The sequence below is a fragment of the Bos indicus x Bos taurus genome, chromosome 8, assembly GCF_003369695.1.
Source record: "Bos indicus x Bos taurus breed Angus x Brahman F1 hybrid chromosome 8, Bos_hybrid_MaternalHap_v2.0, whole genome shotgun sequence".
Lineage (NCBI taxonomy): Eukaryota > Metazoa > Chordata > Mammalia > Artiodactyla > Bovidae > Bos > Bos indicus x Bos taurus.
The window spans coordinates 16896770-16917007 of NC_040083.1; the positions used below are offsets into that span (position 1 = coordinate 16896770).

Genomic DNA, 20238 nt, shown 5'->3' on the forward strand with positions numbered 1-20238 from the left:
AACCTCTGGATTAGCAAAGATGGGAGCATGTAGGAGCTGTGGGTATCTTTGGGCATTACTAATTGAACTGTATCAGAAGCCAAAAGACTCACCCTTGGGACCCACCTTCAAAAACATTCCACATCTCAGCACAGTCTATTCATGGGGCCAGACATTCAGACTGAAATTGCAACTTAAAAAGTAGGTAGCAATCTTAGATGACTTATCTTTCCTAACTTCAATATGGAATGTGCCTGATTTTCTTTCTTATTTTAAAAAAATCTGGCAGGAGAAACAGGAAAAGAGCATCTTACCACGATGTTCACATGCTCCCAAGAGATTGATGATGTTTGGGTGGTGTCCAAGTTTACAAAGAACCTCTAGTTCCCCAGCAAAGTCCCTGTGGTCATCTTTGGAAGCGTATTCTGGGAAGAAAGTCAAGAGTCGTGACCCCTTTCTGTGATGCCTCATCAGAAACAACTGTACCCCCTGATCCCCATCACCTTCAAGTACACTCAGCTGTCATTGGGTCTGGAAAACGTTAGCGAAATCAAAGAGGTGGCTCTATCACAGGGGCTTGGCTGTCCACATTTTGGGCCAATGCTTCTTGTGGTTGGGGGCTGTCCTGTGGCAAGGAGGATGTTTAGCTGCCCCCCTGACCTGACCCACTAGTTACCAGGAGCCCAACCAAAAATGTACCCAGATCACCAAGTGTCCCCCCTGGAAACCAAATCACCTCTGTTTGAGAACCACTGCTGAAGCCCTCAGATATCCAGAGAAATGGTCTGGTTGAGATGGAGCTGTGTCCATTCTCAGACCCTGGCTTTCCAGAGACAAATACGCCAAGGAATAACACCAAAATTTTAGTGAAACATTGCCAGTAGTGAACACATCTTACTTTATTATAATAATTTTACTTTGCTTTTTACATAAACCAGAATAGAATACTGTGCTCAGTTGTGTTCAACTCTTTGCGACGCCATGGACTATAACCCACCAGGCTTCTGTGTCCATGGGATTTTCCAGGCAAGAATACTGGAGTGGGTTGCCATTTCCTTCTCCAGGGGATCTTGCTGATGAAGGGATCAAACCTAGGTCTCCTGCATTTCAGGTGGATTCTTTACCAACTGAGTCACCAGGGAAGCCCACATAAGCCAGACTTGCTGAAAAAATTTAAATTTCAATGACACTTTTAAAGAAGTTGCTTTGTAGTCAGGAAACAGTTGCGTTTCTTTCTGTTCCTGTCATTCTGTCTCTCCATAAGCACTTTGATCAGAGGCAGAATCACCAGTCAGGCTGAAGAGAAAACTCTTTGGCTGATGTGCAACCGGTTGGTCAGCCTTGAGTTGGTGACAGTATGCTATGATTGCTTTTTGAAGAAATAACATTGGGGGAAAGAGTGATAGAGAGCTGGTAGCCATGTGCATGCCTGACCATGCTTGAAAATTATGGGAAGGTTTCATATGGGCTAAGGGGACCCATGAGGCTAACAAGTAACAATTCCAAGTCTAGTACCCTGTTTATACCACAGGAGCCTAAGGGTCAATGCCTCAGGAACATTTTAGAAGCAAAGCTCCTTGTAATAGGTTGTTGGTTCACATCAGTAAGTGCCCTCTTAGCATACATGACTTTTCCTGCAAAACTTTCTGCCCTGGTGCGCTGTTAAGTTATTCTACCTCTTTACATGGACATGAGATGGACAATCAGCTCAGGTCAGATCCCAATCAGCATAAAAAGTGATGCTACAAAGTTCTACACCCTCTCTTCTCATCGTTTTTACTGCTTCCTAAAACTCCTGTGACTAAAGTTGGAAAAGGAAAAGGAATTTCTGGATTCTAGTAGGGTTTGTCTGGGTGTGTGTCTGTGTGTGTGTTTTGAAACATTACTGTCTCTGAGCATAAATAATACTGTGTTTATTTTGTTTTGTTCATTTCCTGATATGTGTTTTCTAGCAGTGCAGAAAGCAGTGATGGCTTAATAAGATGTAGGGTTAATTGTCATCTTAGGCTTAATGTTGCAGTCAAGAAGAAGGAAAACCCATCAGCAGCCTTAGCAAGTCCTTATTATGGAGCTGCCCAATAAAAGCGGCAATTACATTGCCGGCTCTAATACATCACTTGCCAAGCCTGTGTGCTGTAAAAACAACAGTGCAGCTTCAGAATCAAGTCATCTGTAAACTGCCGTTTCACACGCAACAGAAGACAGCTAGTACTGCCAGGGGACACGTCAATCTGCTTTCTCGGAAGATCTTATTCAATGAGGGCGCCCTAAGCAGTCTTGAACACAACTGGAAAAGATCTAGTTTTGTGACTATACATCAATGGTTTCTAAGCCTGAGTGTATAGAAGAGCCCCTGAGCAAGTTTAGGGACCCCAATTTTTCCCTGCATCACCCCCAGAAATTTGAATAGATTAGAACCGCAAGGAGGAAAAACTCAAGTAGATGCATTTCTAACTATTTCCAGGAAAGCTGATGTAGATAATGCACGAAGATAGTGATTTGCCAAGCGTGGTCTCCAAATTCTGAGACTCAGCATCCCATGGGAACTAATTAGAAATGCAAGCCCTCTGGCCCTGGGCCAGATTTGCTTAATCAGAAACCATAGGGTGGAGCTGAAGAGTCTGTTTTTTAACAAGTCTCCCAGGCAATTTGGATGCGTGATCAATGCTGAGAACCACTGCATTAAGAGAAACAGTAACGCTTCTTCAAAGTCAGCAGGGTGTGGCAGAGAGTCTGTGTTCTCACATCCCAGTGAATCCAGACAGTGGCGTCTAAACAGCTCATGCCTTCAAGTTTACATCCTGACCCTCAAAGGAAATATCACCTTCAGCTGCACAGGACAGCTCCATCTAACATCATGCCAATGTTTTGTTTAAAAGAATATGAGACCTTAGAGGAAAGATTCAACAGGAAGTCAAACTGTCCCCCCACCCTAGTAAAATGCTGACTTGATGGGGGCATGCACTGACCTTTCATCCTCTTGATGGCAGCGTCCATCCGTAACCCATCCTTCTTGATGCGAGCCTTAAGAACCTGGCCAAAATTACCCTCCCCAATCACATCTTGAAATTTGATGTCATTCCAGTCAAGCACTGGATAAATGGTAGGATCTGGGTTGTTTTTGGCCTTCCTGTTCAGGGCAAGAGTTCCTGAGTTGAACTGCACAGCTGGTTCTTCCCTCTACAAAAATAATGGTTTTGTGTCAGGATTTTTCATAATTTTTAAGGTATATAATACCTTCTGGTTTGTACCCACACTAGGTGAAAAAAAGAAACAGTATACCCAATTCTAGAATGAAGATGGAAATAGGGTTCATCTAATAGGTATCCCGTGGACGGAGGAGCCTGGTAGGCTGCAGTCCATGGGGTCGCTAAGAGTTGGGCACGACTGAGAGACTTCACTTTCACTTTTCACTTTCATGCATTGGAGAAGGAAATGGCAACCCACTCCAGTGTTCTTGCCTGGAGAATCCCAGGGACGGGGGAGCCTGGTGGGCTGCTGTCTATGGGGTCATGCAGAGTCGGACACGACTGAGGTGACTTAGCAGCAGCAGCAATAGGCCCACTTGGATGAAGTGGCAGCCAAAAGAGCTGCATGCCTATGATCCTAGGCCTCGGTGGGAAAGCATGCTACAATCGATTAGTTATGCCTGCAGGGATGAGGGAGGGGAGGATAATAGCATGTATGTCACAACACACACTTGAGTTACTCACACTTGAGGGTCTACCCTGCTGTGAAATGAGCAGCTATTCAGTTCTGGTTTGGTAAAGAACTCAGAGATCTATTTGGAGAAGTCACAGGACATGCCTCTGTGAGAGCTTTTTTCCTAGCTTCATCTTGGTCTCCTTGGCTCTTACTCACTCTCTCCCACTTGTCTTAAAGCTCAGAATCTCTCAAGCCCAAGATAGTGTCTCCTTTTCTCCTGAGTTTCAGTGACTGCTGGCAGTATCAGGACAAAGCATCCGTACCATGATGAGCTCCAGCACTGTCTACCCCCCTGCTGGACCTTCCTCTCTAGTGACAGCCTGAAGGGCATCTCAGGGACTCGTATCAGGAAGATTTACCTCATTTGGAATACGTAACTGTATTCAGTGCTTCATATATAGAATCAGTAAAGTTGGGTACAGATTAATTTTACAGAGCTCGAAATCACAGAGAAATGTTCAGGCTATACTATCTCAAGGATTCAAACGGGGTGCCTGTCAGTAAAGTACGACTTTGTAAACCCTTGCAACTGGTCAAAATTACTAAATGAAAGAAAAAAGTAGTGCCGAGTGCCATGAACTCTGACTGCAGACTAAAGGGTACACAGGGATGGCGATCCACATGTAGATATAATTCATATATATATGGGGGATGCTATTAGAAGTACAAAATGGAAACTGGAAATTAAAAAAAAAAGTGAAGAAAACTGATCTAGTATCAACATTCATGACTTATCACTCTGAGGTACGGTTCCCCTCATGCCCTTCAACTGACAATAATGGTCAGTTGTTTATATTGCAAGATTACTCTCACTGGTGACTTATCACTAGGATGACTCTATTCTCTTTTTGATGGGGCAGTAATCCTGCTATAGGCTTATTTTTCTGCTTAATTATTAAGAGTAACCTTTTCACTCTCAGAATTGTTCTGAATTGGACAAGAACTTATATAGTCATGCTAGTTATCTCCCATTTCATAATGGAAGACAAAGAAAAGATGAAACTTGCCTAAGGGAAATACTTCCTTTACAAGTAAATTTTCTGACCCATATCTTTAAAATACTGCTTGGAAGATGAGACACTACCACATTTTGGAAGGCTTGGGCCATTCTCCTTTGGACGTTTGCCCTCTTCAGCTGCAGCATGATCAGAAAGGCCAACAGCACCGTCAGGCAGGTCATTCCCGCTGAGCCGAGGATGGCGATGAGCAGCATCTTCCTGCCTCCGAGGTCTGCTGGTGCTGAGCAGAAGGCAGGAGAAGCAGCAGGTTAGTCTAGATGGGGAGATAGGCCACGACCATTTGCAGAAGTCACAGTGTAATGCGAACATCATGGCAGCCTGAGTCCTGCCACCTAATTGCTAGGTGACCTAGTGCTACTCCATTATTGTCTGGAACTCACTGGAGGCAAGTCTGACTCACAGGCTGTTAAAAGTTCAAAGGAATGTGCAAAACAGCTTCTTACAAGTCAACATGCTAATCACCAAAGCTGCTAAGTGCCAAAGAATTGATGCTTTTGAACTGTGGTGCTGGAGAAGACTCTTGAGAGTCCCTTGGACTGCAAGGAGATCCAACCAGTTGATCCTAAAGGAAATCAGTCCTGAATATTCATTGGAAGGACTGATGCTGAAGCCGAAACTCCAATACTTTGGCCACCAGATGTGAAGAACTGACTCATTGGAAAAGACCCTGATGCTGGGAAAGATTGAGGAGGAGAAGGGGATGACAGAGGATGAGATGGTTGGATGGCATCACCGACTTGCTGGATGTGAGTTTGACCAAGATCCAGGAGTTGGTGATGGACAGGGAGGCCTGGCGTGTTGCAGTCCACAGAGTCACAAAGAGTTGGACACAACTGAGTGACTGAACTGAACTGATGCTAATCAATAGTTGTTGCCCTTTGTTCAACTTTCACTTCCAAGTACAGGCCCAAGCAGATGAATATTATCTCATAATAGTGAGACTCACTAACTATATCTATCACTTTGGGAATGTAACTAAACCTCCCTGAACAATAATTTCCCCACCTAGAAAATCTTGCAAGCTCTATGATGCTAAGAGCACAGACTCTGTAAGATATTTTGATTTGGGTTTTTCTTTGGGTTCTTTTAAAGAGCTGAAAACAACCTGAGGATACCAATGGGAGAAGCAAAGAAGGAAGGAAAGAATAGAGAAAAGAGAAAAACTATTGAATTTAGGGTTCGGGTCAAAATGGACTATTAAAGACTATGGTTTAACTCTTCCACTTCTTTCCCTTGCTTAAATTAAAATACAATTAAATTCAATGTATTTTTATGAAAAGCAGCATGTACAGCATGACCTCATCCAACAATTATTCTTTTGATTAGCTATCTTTCCCACTATTTCCACACATGTGTGCATAAAGAGATGTCTGAAATGGGATGGTGAGGGGTTTTTAGTTTTGTTACATCTTGTTTTTAAATTTTTCTCTTTGTATTTTATTTGTAGCTTGGATTTGGGCCTGCATGTGTTCTATGAAAACACAAGTAATTATAGAAATGATGCATTTAGTAAAATTGTCATCTGAAAACTATGATTCTCTGTAATTTACAGACTCAACATTCCTTGGATATTTCAAACATATTCCAAAGAATCAGCACTGAAAACAGAGCTTGTTGGATTTTATTTCTTAAGCCCTAGGTAGCCCTCAAAAGAACCAAGAAGTTTTTAGTGCTATGATACTCTCTGTAAAAATAGGCTGGTCTGAATTATAAATTTGCAAAAATCACCAATTCCTTCTCAAGTCCCTCTAGCTACATTCCCTTGAACAAGCTGTACAGTGCAGAGGGTGAGGAAATGCAATTTCAGACTAACCTCAAAGGGAAGTCTCCCAGAAGCTTCAACCCTTCCCACCTGTGGTGTCCTTGTTCACTAATTACATTCAGCAGGTTTTACCGGCCACAAAAACTGGAGAGGATTAAGAGGTACAGCCCTCCAGTTATGAAATAAAGAAGCCACAGGGATATAATATACAGCATATAGAATATGGCTAATAATACTGTAATAACTTTGTTTGGAGACAGATCATTACTAGCCTTGCTGTGGTGATCATTCATAATATATGCAAATGTCAAATCACTACATAGTGCACTCAAAACTAACATAATATTGCACATCAACTGTATTTCAATTTAAAAAAAGCACAAACACTGGCCTCTTGTGCTTGGCACTGAAGGATCTCTGTCTCAAAGAGCTTATTCTCTCTGAGGTAGGGGTTAGTGATGGACATAGAGCCATCCTAACCTGGATCTAAAAAGTAAAAGACAAGTCAGAATAGCATAGCATCACCCAAGTTAAAAGAAGAGTTCATTTTGAGAAAGAATGGAGTGTGGTTCCTGGAGCCTCCCACTGAACCACTGCACAGGCCTTCCTCCACTAAGCTGGGTCCTTAGTCTTCTTTTTCCACAGAATCACATTCAGATTCCTCAGACCCTCAACTGCTAGATGGGGACTGATGATGGATTAAGTTCCTTTAAGGCTTAATAATAGAAAATGGATCAACAGGGTATCCCTCCAAGGCGCATTTTCATCTTAAGGTCCTCTTTAGAGATGGTGATGCCTATTAAGGACAAGCCTATTGTATCACAAGATGTGAATATGGAGTAAATATCTTAAAACAGTGGGGCTTTTCTGGTACTTCCCAGAAATAATAATATGTAAATACCTGTCTACTCTACCAACCTTGAGATTCAGAAAGAGTCGTCAGTTCATGAGAAGAAGTTGGATTGCTTGAGCCTATATTGTTCTCTGCAAAGATGTCCACCTGGTAAACCGTTTGGGGCTCAAGGCCCTTGAGCTGATACTGGGTGATGGTGGCATTCTTGATCTTCACGTCAATGTGCTGGTCTTCATTCTTGCCCTGAACCTTGTAACGGATGATAATAGCAGAAATAGAATAGCCATCCAGGATTGTCCAAGAGATCACAGCCGAAGAGTCTGTGATGTTGAAAATCTTGATGTTTTCTGGTTGAGGAGGGACAACTAGAAATTAAAAAAACAAAAACATATTTTTCTTACGATGCATTACCATCTCTTTGACTATTATGCTTTTAAGAGAGAATGAATGTCAGCCCATAAACCATGAATGGCTACTCAATGTTATCTCTGATGGTAACTCCAGTCAGTTTGTGGTGGACTCAACACAGACTTGACAACATGGCCACATATGGGAAACTGGCAACACACAAATCACATATTTGCCATCCTTACACTGAATTAAGACCCCGGAAATTGTTACTCCACAAACTGCTATTCTACTCTTCTCGATGCTGAGGAAAACAAAGATTATGAGAGCTGACATTTACATAGGCCCTTTCGTATTGTAACTCACTGACTCCACATAACAATCTTACTGTTAGTATTGAGGCCTGGAGACAATAAGTGACTTGGCCACGGTCACACAGCTTTTAAGAAATAGATTCAAGTAGAAGAAATAAGGATTCCTATTAGTTTGCAGTTAGCCACCAGCCCATAGGAACTATCCTTGTTAAGCACTTGTTAGAAAATATGTTAAGCACTTAGTAGACACGTACAAAAAGCAAGATGAAGCGTATGCATGCATCTGCACACTTACAGGTATACTTAATGTATTAAAATTATACAATATTGAATGGAAAGATATATAACAAACATAATCTTGGTTTAACAAACAGAATTTTGGTTGTCTCTGGGGAGACAGGGAGAGAATTAGAGTAGGGATGATGATCAAAGAGGATTTTGATATATCTGTATTGTGGAATTACTTTCACAAAAAAGGCTGAAAGCAAAGATGGCAAGATGTTAACAGTTGTTAATTCTGGGTTGTAGAAATGTAGATTTTTATGTATTATTCTCTGTACTGGCCTATAACTTCTGTCACAGAACTTTTTTAAAGATGAAGAAGACATGCCTAAACAGTGACAAAATGGTTGAGACTTCCACATTTTATTGATACAAGAAGAGACTGGTTGGAGAAACCCAGAGCCAGTTTGTACACCTGTTACTGGGGAAGTGGAGGCTCAGCCACAGAAGAGAAACTCAGACTCTGGCAGTTGACAAGAGACCACAGGATCCCAGTGTTAGTGTAGTTGGTGTGACCCAGAAACACCTGGTCTTTCCAAGGACTCTGAAATGCACAGACAGTTCTATGGCAGGGAATCAAATAGAACTTTCTGGTTCCTGATGAAAAAGCTTTCAAGACTACAAAGGAACCCTAGAAGTTCCAACTAATTTTTAATGGACAATCTGAATTGAGAAGAGCCCGAAGAGCAGTTTGAAAGAAAAGTTGTTTTATTGCTCTCAAATATATACCGTAATGCTAAGGATTATCTGTTTTGCAGATTTTCAAGCAAAGTTCCCTGGCTTTTAAGATTAGGAGACATCTATCTGTAATGAATCACCATCTGCTTAATAAATAACTCCACTGAAAGGAAAGGTAGGGATCCCTAGTGGTCCAGAGGTTAAGAATCCTCATGCCAGCGCAGGGGACACGGGTTCAGTCGCTGGTCTGGGAAGATGCCACACGCCGTGGAGCAACTAGGCCTGTGTGCCACAACTACCGAAGCTGGCGAGCCATGAGAGACCCCGCTCTGCAACGAGAAGCCATCACAATGAGAAGCCCACACCCCGCAGCTAGAGGGTAGCCACTGCTCAGTGAAACTAGAGAAAGCCTGTGCACAGCCACGAAGACCCAGGAGAGCCGAAAATAAACAAACTTTTTTAAAAACAGGAAAGGTAAATCGTAGGACAGGTCTGCCTGAATTATTGTTAGTCCAAACATATGGAGCATTCATATATATTGCGGGTCACTAAAATGATTTGAGGTGTTGGGGGGAGGGCACTCACTGGCCTCCACTTACAACTAACTACCTGTCATGGTTTCTAAGAAGCAGATTTGAAGTGATGGGAGCTAAATCTAAGTGGCGGCCACCAAGTGTCATTCAGGCAAGGCTGGGGCAGCACAAGTTACTTACTGTCGCTAAGGGTCCAAGCGATGAGATCTTCGCTCCATTCCCCCTGGGCCTTGGTGTTGACTCTGGCTCGGACTATGTACTGCTCCCTGGGGTGTAAGTTGTTAAGCAGCACTGAAGTCAAGTTGCCTGGCACTTTAATATTCTGCTGATCACTATTCATTTGCACAGATCTCCTCTCGACTTCAACATAAAAGTCATCTTCTGAGCTTGGGAATATTGGTTGCCAGGTCAAATTTAGAGTGGTCTGACTTTTTGGTAGGAGACTGAGACCTCTTGGAGGAGGAAGACCTAGGAGAAACCAGAAGGATCATCGTTTTTATATGAAGTGAAGCTAACAACAGCCCCAAAGGACAACCTTGGCTTCTAGAATAATATACAAGCTAACAAAGAAACAGCCGCTGCTGCTGCTGCTGCTGCTAAGTCGCTTCAGTCGTGTCCGACTCTGTGCAACCCCATAGACGGCAGCCCACCAGGCTCCCCCGTCCCTGGGATTCTCCAGGCAAGAACACTGGAGCGGGTTGCCGTTTCCTTCTCCAATGCATATAAGTGAAAAGGCAAAGTGAAGTCGCTCAGTCGTGTCCGACTCCTAGCAACCCCATGGACTGCAGCCCACCAGGCCCCTCCATCCAGGGGTTTTCCAGGCAAGAGTACTGGAGTGGGGTGCCATTGCCTTCTCCAGAAACAGCCACTAGCAGCCATGAAATACTTTTTACCCCTACCAAAATAGCAAAGCTTTAAAACATTAGTGTGTAGTTTGAGTAACTGTAAGACAAAAATACAACCCCTCTGAAGGACAACTTGGGAATATTTTTCAAGAGCCTTAGAAATGATCATATACTTTGTATAATCTGACTACCAGGGATTTATCCTGAAGAAATAACTCAAAGGAAGCAAAAAGGCTAGGGACATGAAGATGTCCTTTACAACATTATTTATAATAACAAACAATCATAAGAAACCTAAGTGCTCAAAGTAGGGAAATGCTTTAATAAATTATGATATAGCCATCCAAGGGATTAAAGGATTATTGTGAAAAGTACAGAAGCCCCTCCAAAACTTGTAACACATGAGAAGTATTCTAATTTCCACTCGGAAAAAGTTATGTCTACCATTGGTGAAAGAGGAAGGAAACTAAAAAAATTGGAAACACTGGATTTGCCAAGGTTGTGGGGTTGCAGGTGAGCCTTCAGTGTTTCTGTTCCCATTTTGAACAGTATGTTTTAAAGCAATTTCAGGGTTACATCCCCTTAGCAGGGACAATTTCACATATGACAACACAGCGATGGCAGGGCCAGGCTCTGATCACATCAAGGTTTGGCTCTGACCACAGGCTGTGTGGCCATAATTACCCCCGAGAACCTGAGCCACCAGAGAGGTAACTGAATGGAAACAACATGAGTTGTGAAATCAAAGAGGCAGAAGCATACCCCTTTAGTTCTGTGACCTTAGGAAAATTTATGTAGCATGAAATAAAAACACTCGCCTTCCAGATTCAGGAGGAGAAATGAGATAATGGAGATGAAAATGCTTGGAAGGTGTTTGGGTTCCATCAACATTTTCTCCCTCCCTTCCTATCTTATCTTGTGTCAATGGACAGAGAAGGAATCTGCAAGTTTTCAACTAGTAACAGCACACTGATATTTTAAACTCCAGATATACAGTATTTTCAAAACATAGAATAGGGGATCCTCTCCTCATGCATTTTCAGTGGGGACATTACTGCTCCTAATGGGGCAAAAATTGGTCCTCGGGGTATGAGAAAATTTTAGATAATTACAATGGTTTACGAAGGACCACAATATATAAACAGATTTATGGTATTAAAATTCGTGGCAGAAGAGACATTAAAACAAAACAGAGATGGTGTCTTAGGGACAAAACTATCTAAGAAGCTCTTTAGAGGGTTATAATTTAAAAAATAATAATATAAAGAGGTGGAAACAAACGAATGTATATATAACAATCACTTTGCTGTACACCTGAACACAACACTGTAAATCAACTATACTCCAATAAAATGAAAAAATAAAAATAAAAAATAAAGTAAGAAGGCTGCGAAACTTGGTTAGAGGTGACAGAAGTGTCGATTTCCACTCCTCAGGAGAGGGACTCTCGCTAACAGCTTTGACCACCCATGGACGAGGGAGAACCAGCAATCAGGTCTGCCACCTGCTTGGCACCATGCTGCAGGTCTCGTTGGTCTTTTCTCCATAGCCTTTGCAAATTGCGAGAGGTGACGTCACCTCCTTTTGCTCTTCTCTAAAGTTCCAAAATAAGCCACCTGGAACGGTCAGGCAGGCTTATAACGACACAACAGAGGGAAAGAGGGCTGATGGTCTACAGCAAACCTGCAAACCTTCTAAGCCTGTGCCGTGTACAGGGGAGCAGCCCCATAAACGGTCATTTCGTCTTTCCCCTCCCTTTGAGAGCACGGCTTACCCTTCACCCCTCCCTACCTGCCCTCTTTCTGCCGTGTGTTCAGAGTGTGTCCTGTCCCCTCCCCTCCTGGCCTTCCCGGCCTTTGCCACTCAGTCAACACACTTATACAAAGTGCAACTGCCAAATGAATTTAAAAACAAACATCAGCAAAATTCAAATGATGGGAAAAGATGAACCTTTAAGAATTCCCTTCCCACCCACCCCTGAGAACTACTTTGAAATATTCCAAGAGCCCTCTGAATACATCCTGGCTGGAACATATTCTGAGAGCTGAAGACAGCACACTGTGGGGCTGTTAAGTGTTTTATGTTCTGTTCCATAAATACTTTCCATCTGAGTCAGATTATGCCCTTCCCCTTTTGATTCATCAGCACTGGCCTAGGACAGAATAAGTTACAACCATCAACCAAAAAAGATACCATCTCTGTTTTGTTTTAATGTCTCTTCTTTGTAGCAGCAACCTGATGACATTTCAGGGGCCCCTAGCATCATAGTCATGGAGGTTCCTTTTATCCTCTAAGTCATATGTAGTTTCCAGGGTTATTTTCTTTTTAAGATCTTATTTTTTTTTAATGTGGGCCGTTTTTAAAGTCTGTATTGAATTTGTTATAATCTTGCTTCTGTTTTATGTTTTGGTTTCTTGACTGCAAGGCAAAGTGGGATCTTACCTCCCTGACCAGAGATGGAACACACAGCCCTGCATTGGAAGGCAAAGTCTCAAGCACTGGACTGCCAGGGAAGTCCTTGCCAGTGTTACTTTTGGTGTTACTACCTGGTGGGTTCCCAGGAAGCCATTTCTTACTTGTACAATGCTTCTACAAGCATCAGAGTAGCTCCCGAGTTTCATTTGGTTCATTAAGGATGCTGCTGGTCAGATGAACACTGGGAGGGAGATGTGGAAGGAAGAGTGTGTGAGGAACGCACAGCCTTTGCAGAAGAGCTGGACGCTTCTCCTAGTTTCTCACTAAAGCATCTGATAGCCTTCTGCCTTTAGTAAATGGACAAAAACTAGGAAAACTCATCAATCGGGGAAGGATTTGGTGTCTTTGGGCTCCAGGTTAAAAAATAGTAATAATAACTGGAGAAACAGAAAGGGATCAAGTCTGAAGATCTAGTATGATGATGAGGAATCTGATACATCACCATAGCCAAGTTATTAACCACTCTGGGACTCTACTTTTCAATCTATAAAATGGGAAAGATGACAATTCTAAGAATTAAATAAATGTGAACCTGAAACTGTAAAGCACTGACCAAGAGATAGGAACAGAATGCTTATACACAAGGCACACTGCAACACTAAGAGAACTTTAAAAGGACTCACTCAGACATTTCAGAGGAGGGGACCTGGGTAGCAGAAAGCTGGAGTTCAGGTTAGCATCAAGGAAATTTCACAAATTCAAAGGCTCCTCAGTGTACACAATAGAAGACTGATAGCTATTGACTGATATTGATCCATCAAGAAATAGTGCTACACTTGGAATGTGTAAACTTAAGACCAGAGCATCATACATCACTGGGGAACTTATTAGAAATGCAGATTCTTGAGCCCTGTTCCCACTCCAAACCTTCTGAATCTGAAACCCTGGAGGCGAGGCCCAGAAATTTATTTTAATAAGCCGGGCAGATGATTCTGATGGAAAATACTGTTTGAGAACCACTGATTTAGAAACATAGAGGTAGAGACTTCCCTGGCAGTCCAGTGGTTAAGACTCTGCACTTCCACTGCAGGAGGCATGGGTTCGATCCCTAGTCCAGGAAGTAAGGGGATCTAAGACCCTGCATGCCATGCCATGAGAGAAACAGGGTGGTATATATCATATGGCTCAAGGAGATAAAGGAAATAGGATGGGGAAATGGAGGGATAGAGCATAGGACTGCCGTTCTTTAGGTAAAAGCCTTTCAATCTATTCGATATTTTTACCATGTGCGTGAATGACTTTGAAAAGCTACAAATTACTTTATATTTCTGGAGTATGTATGCAGCAAGAGCCTGGCCTGGGCCCTTAGGATGGAAACAGGAAGCTGGTGGAAAAACTCAGGAGCCAAGACTGAGCACAGTTGCTACAAAGTAAATCCCAAGTCCTCAGGGATGTCCCTGCCTTCCTGAAGGCTCATCTGCTTCCTTCTCTGTCCCCGTGGATCACTCCAGCCCCCTTCCCCAGGGAGACAGACCAGGAGAGCAGCCCAAATAAAGGGCTGGCTTGACTCCAAGTCTCTAGTCTTCCTGTCACTTTCCCACCCATTCAAAAGCAAACCCCTTCCACCACCCTTCCCACCCACCCGCTCACCTACCACCACCCTTCCTGGTCTTCCTTCCTCTTTCCCCTTCCTCCCCCACCCACCCAGCTCCTGAATAAATGCCTGTTTGCTTCAGCTGACCGATGGAAGCTGTTGTGAATCTCCTCACAGGGCCAGGATGGCCTTCTCCGCCCTCTCCACGCCGGACCAGCTGCACGCAGAGCTCGTATTCCGTCCGAGGCTCCAAATAGTTGAGGGTAACAATCTCATTTGTCACTGAGAAGAGGGAAAGTCCAGGAAACTTAAGTTGGCAATCTTTTACATTCTTCAAACTGGAATGCTGTTATTGTGATGGGAACTAATGCTTGGTTTTTAAAAATACAATGTCTGAGTAGAACAGAGGGGAGATTCCATCTTCAGGGTCTCAGTGTTCCTACTATAAAGAAAACAAGGCTTTTTCATGTAAGTATCTCTGTGCCATTCATACATTTCTGCTCTAGTGTTTCTGTATTTTCATTTGTAGAGTAAAATCAGGCACATCTTCAACTATAGGGAATACCAATCAGATTTAGGGGGAAAAACTCAATTAGAATAATAGAAAATAACTGCCTTCAAATGCAAACAGTGATTTCAATCAAGCTATCAAGAGAAAAGACTCTTTGAGGGTTTGCTTACACTAATCAGACAACAAATTTGTAATAGTCATGTCATAATAAATAAAGGGTTCTGAAGTATTTGAAAAGACCTCCCAGAAACAAATGACATATGCTTCTTTTCTTCTGAGCTATTTGCATGAGTATTGCAAAGGTAGATTTTTGCCTTACACATGATAAAGTCAGTAAGGAAAAATACTGGACTGTGTTCAAGGGTTTTTAGAAAACCTCTTTGTGGATGTCCATAAAGAGACAATGCATTATCAATATCCTTTTTTTTTTAAGCTGCTTTTTCAAAAGACCTAGCCATTGTCAATAGAAACAACAATCCAGCAAATTAGACTTATGCTCCTGGGATTCTGAATTTTGGATGAGTGTTCAAAAGAATGTGAAGAGCTCCGTAATACCACCATGATTTTATTCAACGTACTCAGGTCAGCTAGTGTTTTTAAGCCCCAAACCTTCGTTTTCTTTTTTGGTAACTTCCTTGATTATATGCCCTTAGTCGCTCAGTTGTGTCTGACTCTCTGCGACCCTTTGGACTGTAGCCTGTGAGGCGCCTCTGCCCATGGGATTTCCCAGGCAAGAACACTGGAGTGGGTTGCCATTTCCATCTCCAGGGGATCTTCCAGACCCAGGGATGGAACTAGTGTCTCGGTGTCTCCTTCATTGCAGTCACGGGTAGAGGGCCCTTTTAGGAATTCATGGGCATAGTGAGACTAGAGTATTGATGGAGGTGTGTATGTTCCCTACAAGTGTGACTGTGGCATGTCTCACGATAAGATGGCACAATTTAAGCAGCTGGGTCAATAGATGGTGCTCAGCTTTTAAAAAAAAAATGCTATTACATCATCATGCAATAAGCAGGACTGTAATTTGTTTCAAAGTAAATTTAACTTAAATAAATTTAACTGTTTTCATGAACGTTTGACATTTTATTACATTTGGGGCTTTTGCTTTCAAAAAGTTGGGGATGGGCCTGTAGCCCCACCTCCCCCTACCCCAGTTCAGTCAGCCACAGCCCAAATTCCTTCCCAAATTTCTGTGAGTTAGGAGAATGCAGACAGGGCAAACTCAAATAAGAAAAAAAAAAAAAGAAAACGTGGTTCAGTAGCAACAGCTGACTCATTGGAAAAGACCCTTGATGGTGGGAAAGAGTGAAGGCAGAAGAAGACGAGGGTTGACAGAAGATGAGATGGTTGGATGGCATCCCTGATTCAATGGACATGAACTTGAGCAAACTCTGGGAGATGGTGAGGGACAGGGAAGCCTGGTGTGCTGCAGTCCATGGGGTCATGAGGGGTTGGGCACAGCTTGGCGACTGAACAACAACAGTAGCAAAAATCACCCCTCAGATGTAAGCAGATTAAGTCCCTGCCTTTCCAGTGGGCCCTGGACTTCCCTGTTACTGTATTCATAGCATAAACACGTGTCCTTTACCATGACCAAGCAAGACAGAGTAAAAATGGGACTGGAGATCCAGAGGAACCTGGACAGGAAGCATTGATGAAGATAGTGACTCCTGACACAGGCTGGTTCTGTGCCCCATTTTACACCATGCCTTTCAGAAAGGTAGACCCACAACTCAGAGGAGCCATCACCCCGCCACTCTCTCCTGAATACTCCAAAGTAGAATCCTCTGCCACAGCCCCTACCTTGGGGTAGAGGGTTGAGATTGAGAGAGAGGATTTCTACATTTGGGGACAAATTTCTTTTCCTGGTGTCCCATCTCTTGCTGGAGCATTTCCCTGCCAAATCTTACCTTGAATATGCCGCCAAGCCTCATAGTGATTAACAGGTTTGTACAGAAGCTTCTTGGATTTGATTGGTCCATCCCCAAAGTAAGGCTCAGAGCTGATGTTGATGACAGCAAAGTTGTGTCCAGTGTCGATCACCTTTGGGGCATTCAAGGGCTTTGGAAGAACTAAATAAAATGTCAAGAATCAGATCAGTCCTTACACTTGGGGTTTTTACCGCTGTTCTGAGATAGGGGTAGTGGGTGAGTGCCTTCACATTCCTGACAAAGCCCGCTTTGAGTTCTCTGATCAGATTCAACGCACTTACCCGCTCTGTGATCTCCTGGCTTTGCTCTCACCCCTCCCCCCTGCCACCCACAGAGTACTTTCTTAAAGAATGAGCACTCCTCTGATCAAGAGTTTTCCATGTGTTCCCATTACATTTCGAATAAAATCTGAAATTCATACCATGACCTGCCAGGCCTTGCACAATAGCACCCCTGCCGCCTCTTTAGCTCCCTCATCCTCTCATCCAACACTCTCCAGTCCCAGTGACCTTTCAGTTCATTCACCTAACAATGCACCAGGCTCCTTTCTGTCTCAGATTCTTGGCTGATACTATTCTCCTGCAAGGAATGCACCAGACCCCCCACAATTCTGCAGTTATCGCTTACATCATTCAACTCTCAGCTCTGATGTGACTTCCTCACAGTGTCTATCCCTGAACCTTTGTTAGTCTCACATGCCACACACTTCCACAGATCTTCTCCTTCACTGCAATTTTCAGAATTCATTATTCTTTGTGTGATTATTTAATATCAATCATCCTACTAGACCACCAGGTTATGTCTGTCTGTCTGTCTCTCTCTGCTTAGAGCAACGTAAATTTATTATCTTACAGCTCTGGAGGTCAGAAATCAGAGGTCTCTGGGGGTCAGTAGTTAGTCTCACTGGGCTAAGATCAACGTGTTAACAGGGCTGTGTTCCTTTCTAGAGGCTGTAGGGGATAATTTGTTTTCTTCTTTTCAGCTTCTTAAAAAACACCTGTATTCCTTGACTCATGGTCCCTTTATCCATCTTCAAAGACAACAAACTCATGTCTCTCTGACCTTTCTTCTGTTGTGATACCTCTTTCTGACAGTCTTTAAAGATTCTTTACCATTTGATAATCAGGTGGCTCAAATGGTAAAGAATCTGCCTGCAATGCAGAAGCCCCGGGTTTGATTGCTGGGTCAGGAAGATCCCCTGGAGAAGGGAATGGCTACCCACTCCTGTATTCTTGCCTGGAGAATCCCATGGACAGAGGAGTCTGGCAGGCTACAGTCCATGAGGTCACGAAGAGTCGGTCATGACTAAGGAACTGAACACACCTATATAATCCAGAATAACCTCCCCACCTCAAAGACCAGGTATTCTCAATGGGACTGAAATAGTACCCCCAACAAGGTAAAAATTGGTTCTGGATGAGAGAAAACATTCTTAGATATTTCAATGGTTCTTAGCCCCCATAAGGGGCATGGTAAATAAACAGATATACAGTATGTTTACCATACGAAGCAAGTTCTGGTTTGAAAGGAAAGGATGTCTTGACAGGCTGTCAGTATCCTGTTTACTCAATTATAGAAGTAGCTCAACTTATTCAACTTGCTTTGAGTCTTACTGAACTCCCGTGAGTTAAGAGGTCCATTAGACTCCTGGGGCATGGAGAACATGTATGGGGGAATGGGGTGGCCAAGAAAGGAGACAGACTGTGAATCGGTCTCTTCTATTCATGCACAAGCTCCATGGTGTCACTGGACTTCACTTATGAAATTCAAAGGTAAAATTTCAAGTTGAAGACAGCAGAAACTTAAACCAAGTGTAGGTCCCTGTGTGGACAGGTCATAAGCCCATGAAGCCAGCCCTGCACATCACCCTTGCTGTATGAGGGGAGCATTGCAGTATTTGGAGATGGGGGTCTTTAAAGAGGCAATTCAGTTACAGTGAGGGCTATAGTCATCACTAATCCCGTATGACGGCTGTCCTCATTAACGTGTTACTCAGTCGTGTCTGACTCTTCATGACCTCATGTACTATAGCCAGTTAGGCTTCTCTGTCCATGGAATTCTCCAGGCATGAATACTGGAGTGGGTAGCCATACCCTTCTCCAGGGGCTCTTCCCGACCCAGGCATTGAATCCTGGTCTCCTGAGTTGCTGGTGGATTCTTTACCATCTGAGCTACCAGGGAGGCCCTCATAAGAAGATCAAATTACCACACACACACACACACACAGGGAAGACCCTGAGTAGATACAGGGAGAATATAGCTATCTACAAGCCAAGAAGCAAAGCCTCAGAAGAAAGTAACTCTGCTAACACCTTGATCTCAGATCAACGTAAGATTACGCTGATCACCTAGCCTCCAGAACACTGAGAAAATTAATTTCTGTTGTTTAAGCCGCTCAGTCTAGAGTACTCTGCTACCACAGCCCTAGAAACCTATTACATATGAATATAACACACTCTACTTATTCTTTCTAATGCTGATGGATATTTGGACTATTAGGAATAAAACTCCTCAGAACATTCTTGAACACTGTTTAACAAATGCAATCTTTTGAGCATAAACTTAGCTGTAGAATGTCATCACAGGGTAGGTGTATGCTTAGTTTTAGCATATATTGCCAATTTTCCAAAGTGGTTGCTCTAGTTTGTATTCTGGGAGGAAAGTCTAGTATAGTCAACCTTCTATATACAGGTTCTGCATCTGCAGATTCAACCAAGGGCAGATCAATATTCAGAAAGGGAAAAAAAAACAAACAAACTCCAGAAAGTTCTACAAGGCAAAACTTGAAATTTTCCATGTGCCAGCAACTATTTACAAAATATTTATATTATAGTTAACAACAATTTACATAGCATTTACATTGTATATGGTGTTACAATAATCCACCTTATCTGCAGGGGATACTTTCCAAGACCCCAGTGGATGTCTGAAACTGCAGACAGTACCAAATTCTACATACACCATTTTTTTCTCCCATACACACATACCAGAGGTAAAGTTTAACTTATAAGTTAGGCAAAGTAAGGGAATATTCAAATTGCTAGCATCACATTGTTAAATACAATAAAGGTTACTTGAACATGAGCATTTTGATACCATGACAGAGGAAACGATAACGTAGATGTCTAAGTGACTAATGAGTGGTATACATGGGATGAAGGGAAGACCCACATCCCAGGCAGGATGGAGTGGAACAGTGTGAGATTTCATCACGCTACTCAGAATAGTACACAATTTAAAAATTACATATTGTTTATTTCTGGAATTTTCCATTTAGTGTTTTGAGCTTCATTTGACCATGGGTAACTGAAACCGTGGAAAGTGAAACCACAGATGGGGGGGTGGCTATTGTTTAAGTAATCTAGAGATGATTTAAAGTATACAGGAGGATGTGCGTAGGTTGTACACAAATACTACACCATTTTATAAAAGGGACATGAGCATCCGTGGAGTTTGGTATCCAAAGAGG

The 20238-nt window shown here is 42.8% G+C and overlaps 1 protein-coding gene across 2 annotated transcripts in view; it reads right to left on the bottom strand.

The window, feature by feature from the left end:
- Positions 1-20238, bottom strand: part of TEK (TEK receptor tyrosine kinase) — a 104951-nt gene that overhangs the window by 13992 nt on the left and 70721 nt on the right. Inside the window, exons 11-17 of one of the 2 annotated variants that reach the window (XM_027549071.1) lie at positions 16749-16910; positions 14475-14609; positions 9654-9941; positions 7384-7683; positions 4769-4923; positions 2949-3159; positions 294-404 (exon numbers count right to left, since the gene is read on the bottom strand). In XM_027549071.1, the coding sequence (XP_027404872.1) occupies positions 294-404; positions 2949-3159; positions 4769-4923; positions 7384-7683; positions 9654-9941; positions 14475-14609; positions 16749-16910 (1362 nt within the window). The remainder of the gene's footprint in view (positions 1-293; positions 405-2948; positions 3160-4768; positions 4924-7383; positions 7684-9653; positions 9942-14474; positions 14610-16748; positions 16911-20238) is intronic. The other variant, XM_027549072.1, reaches the window with a different exon arrangement.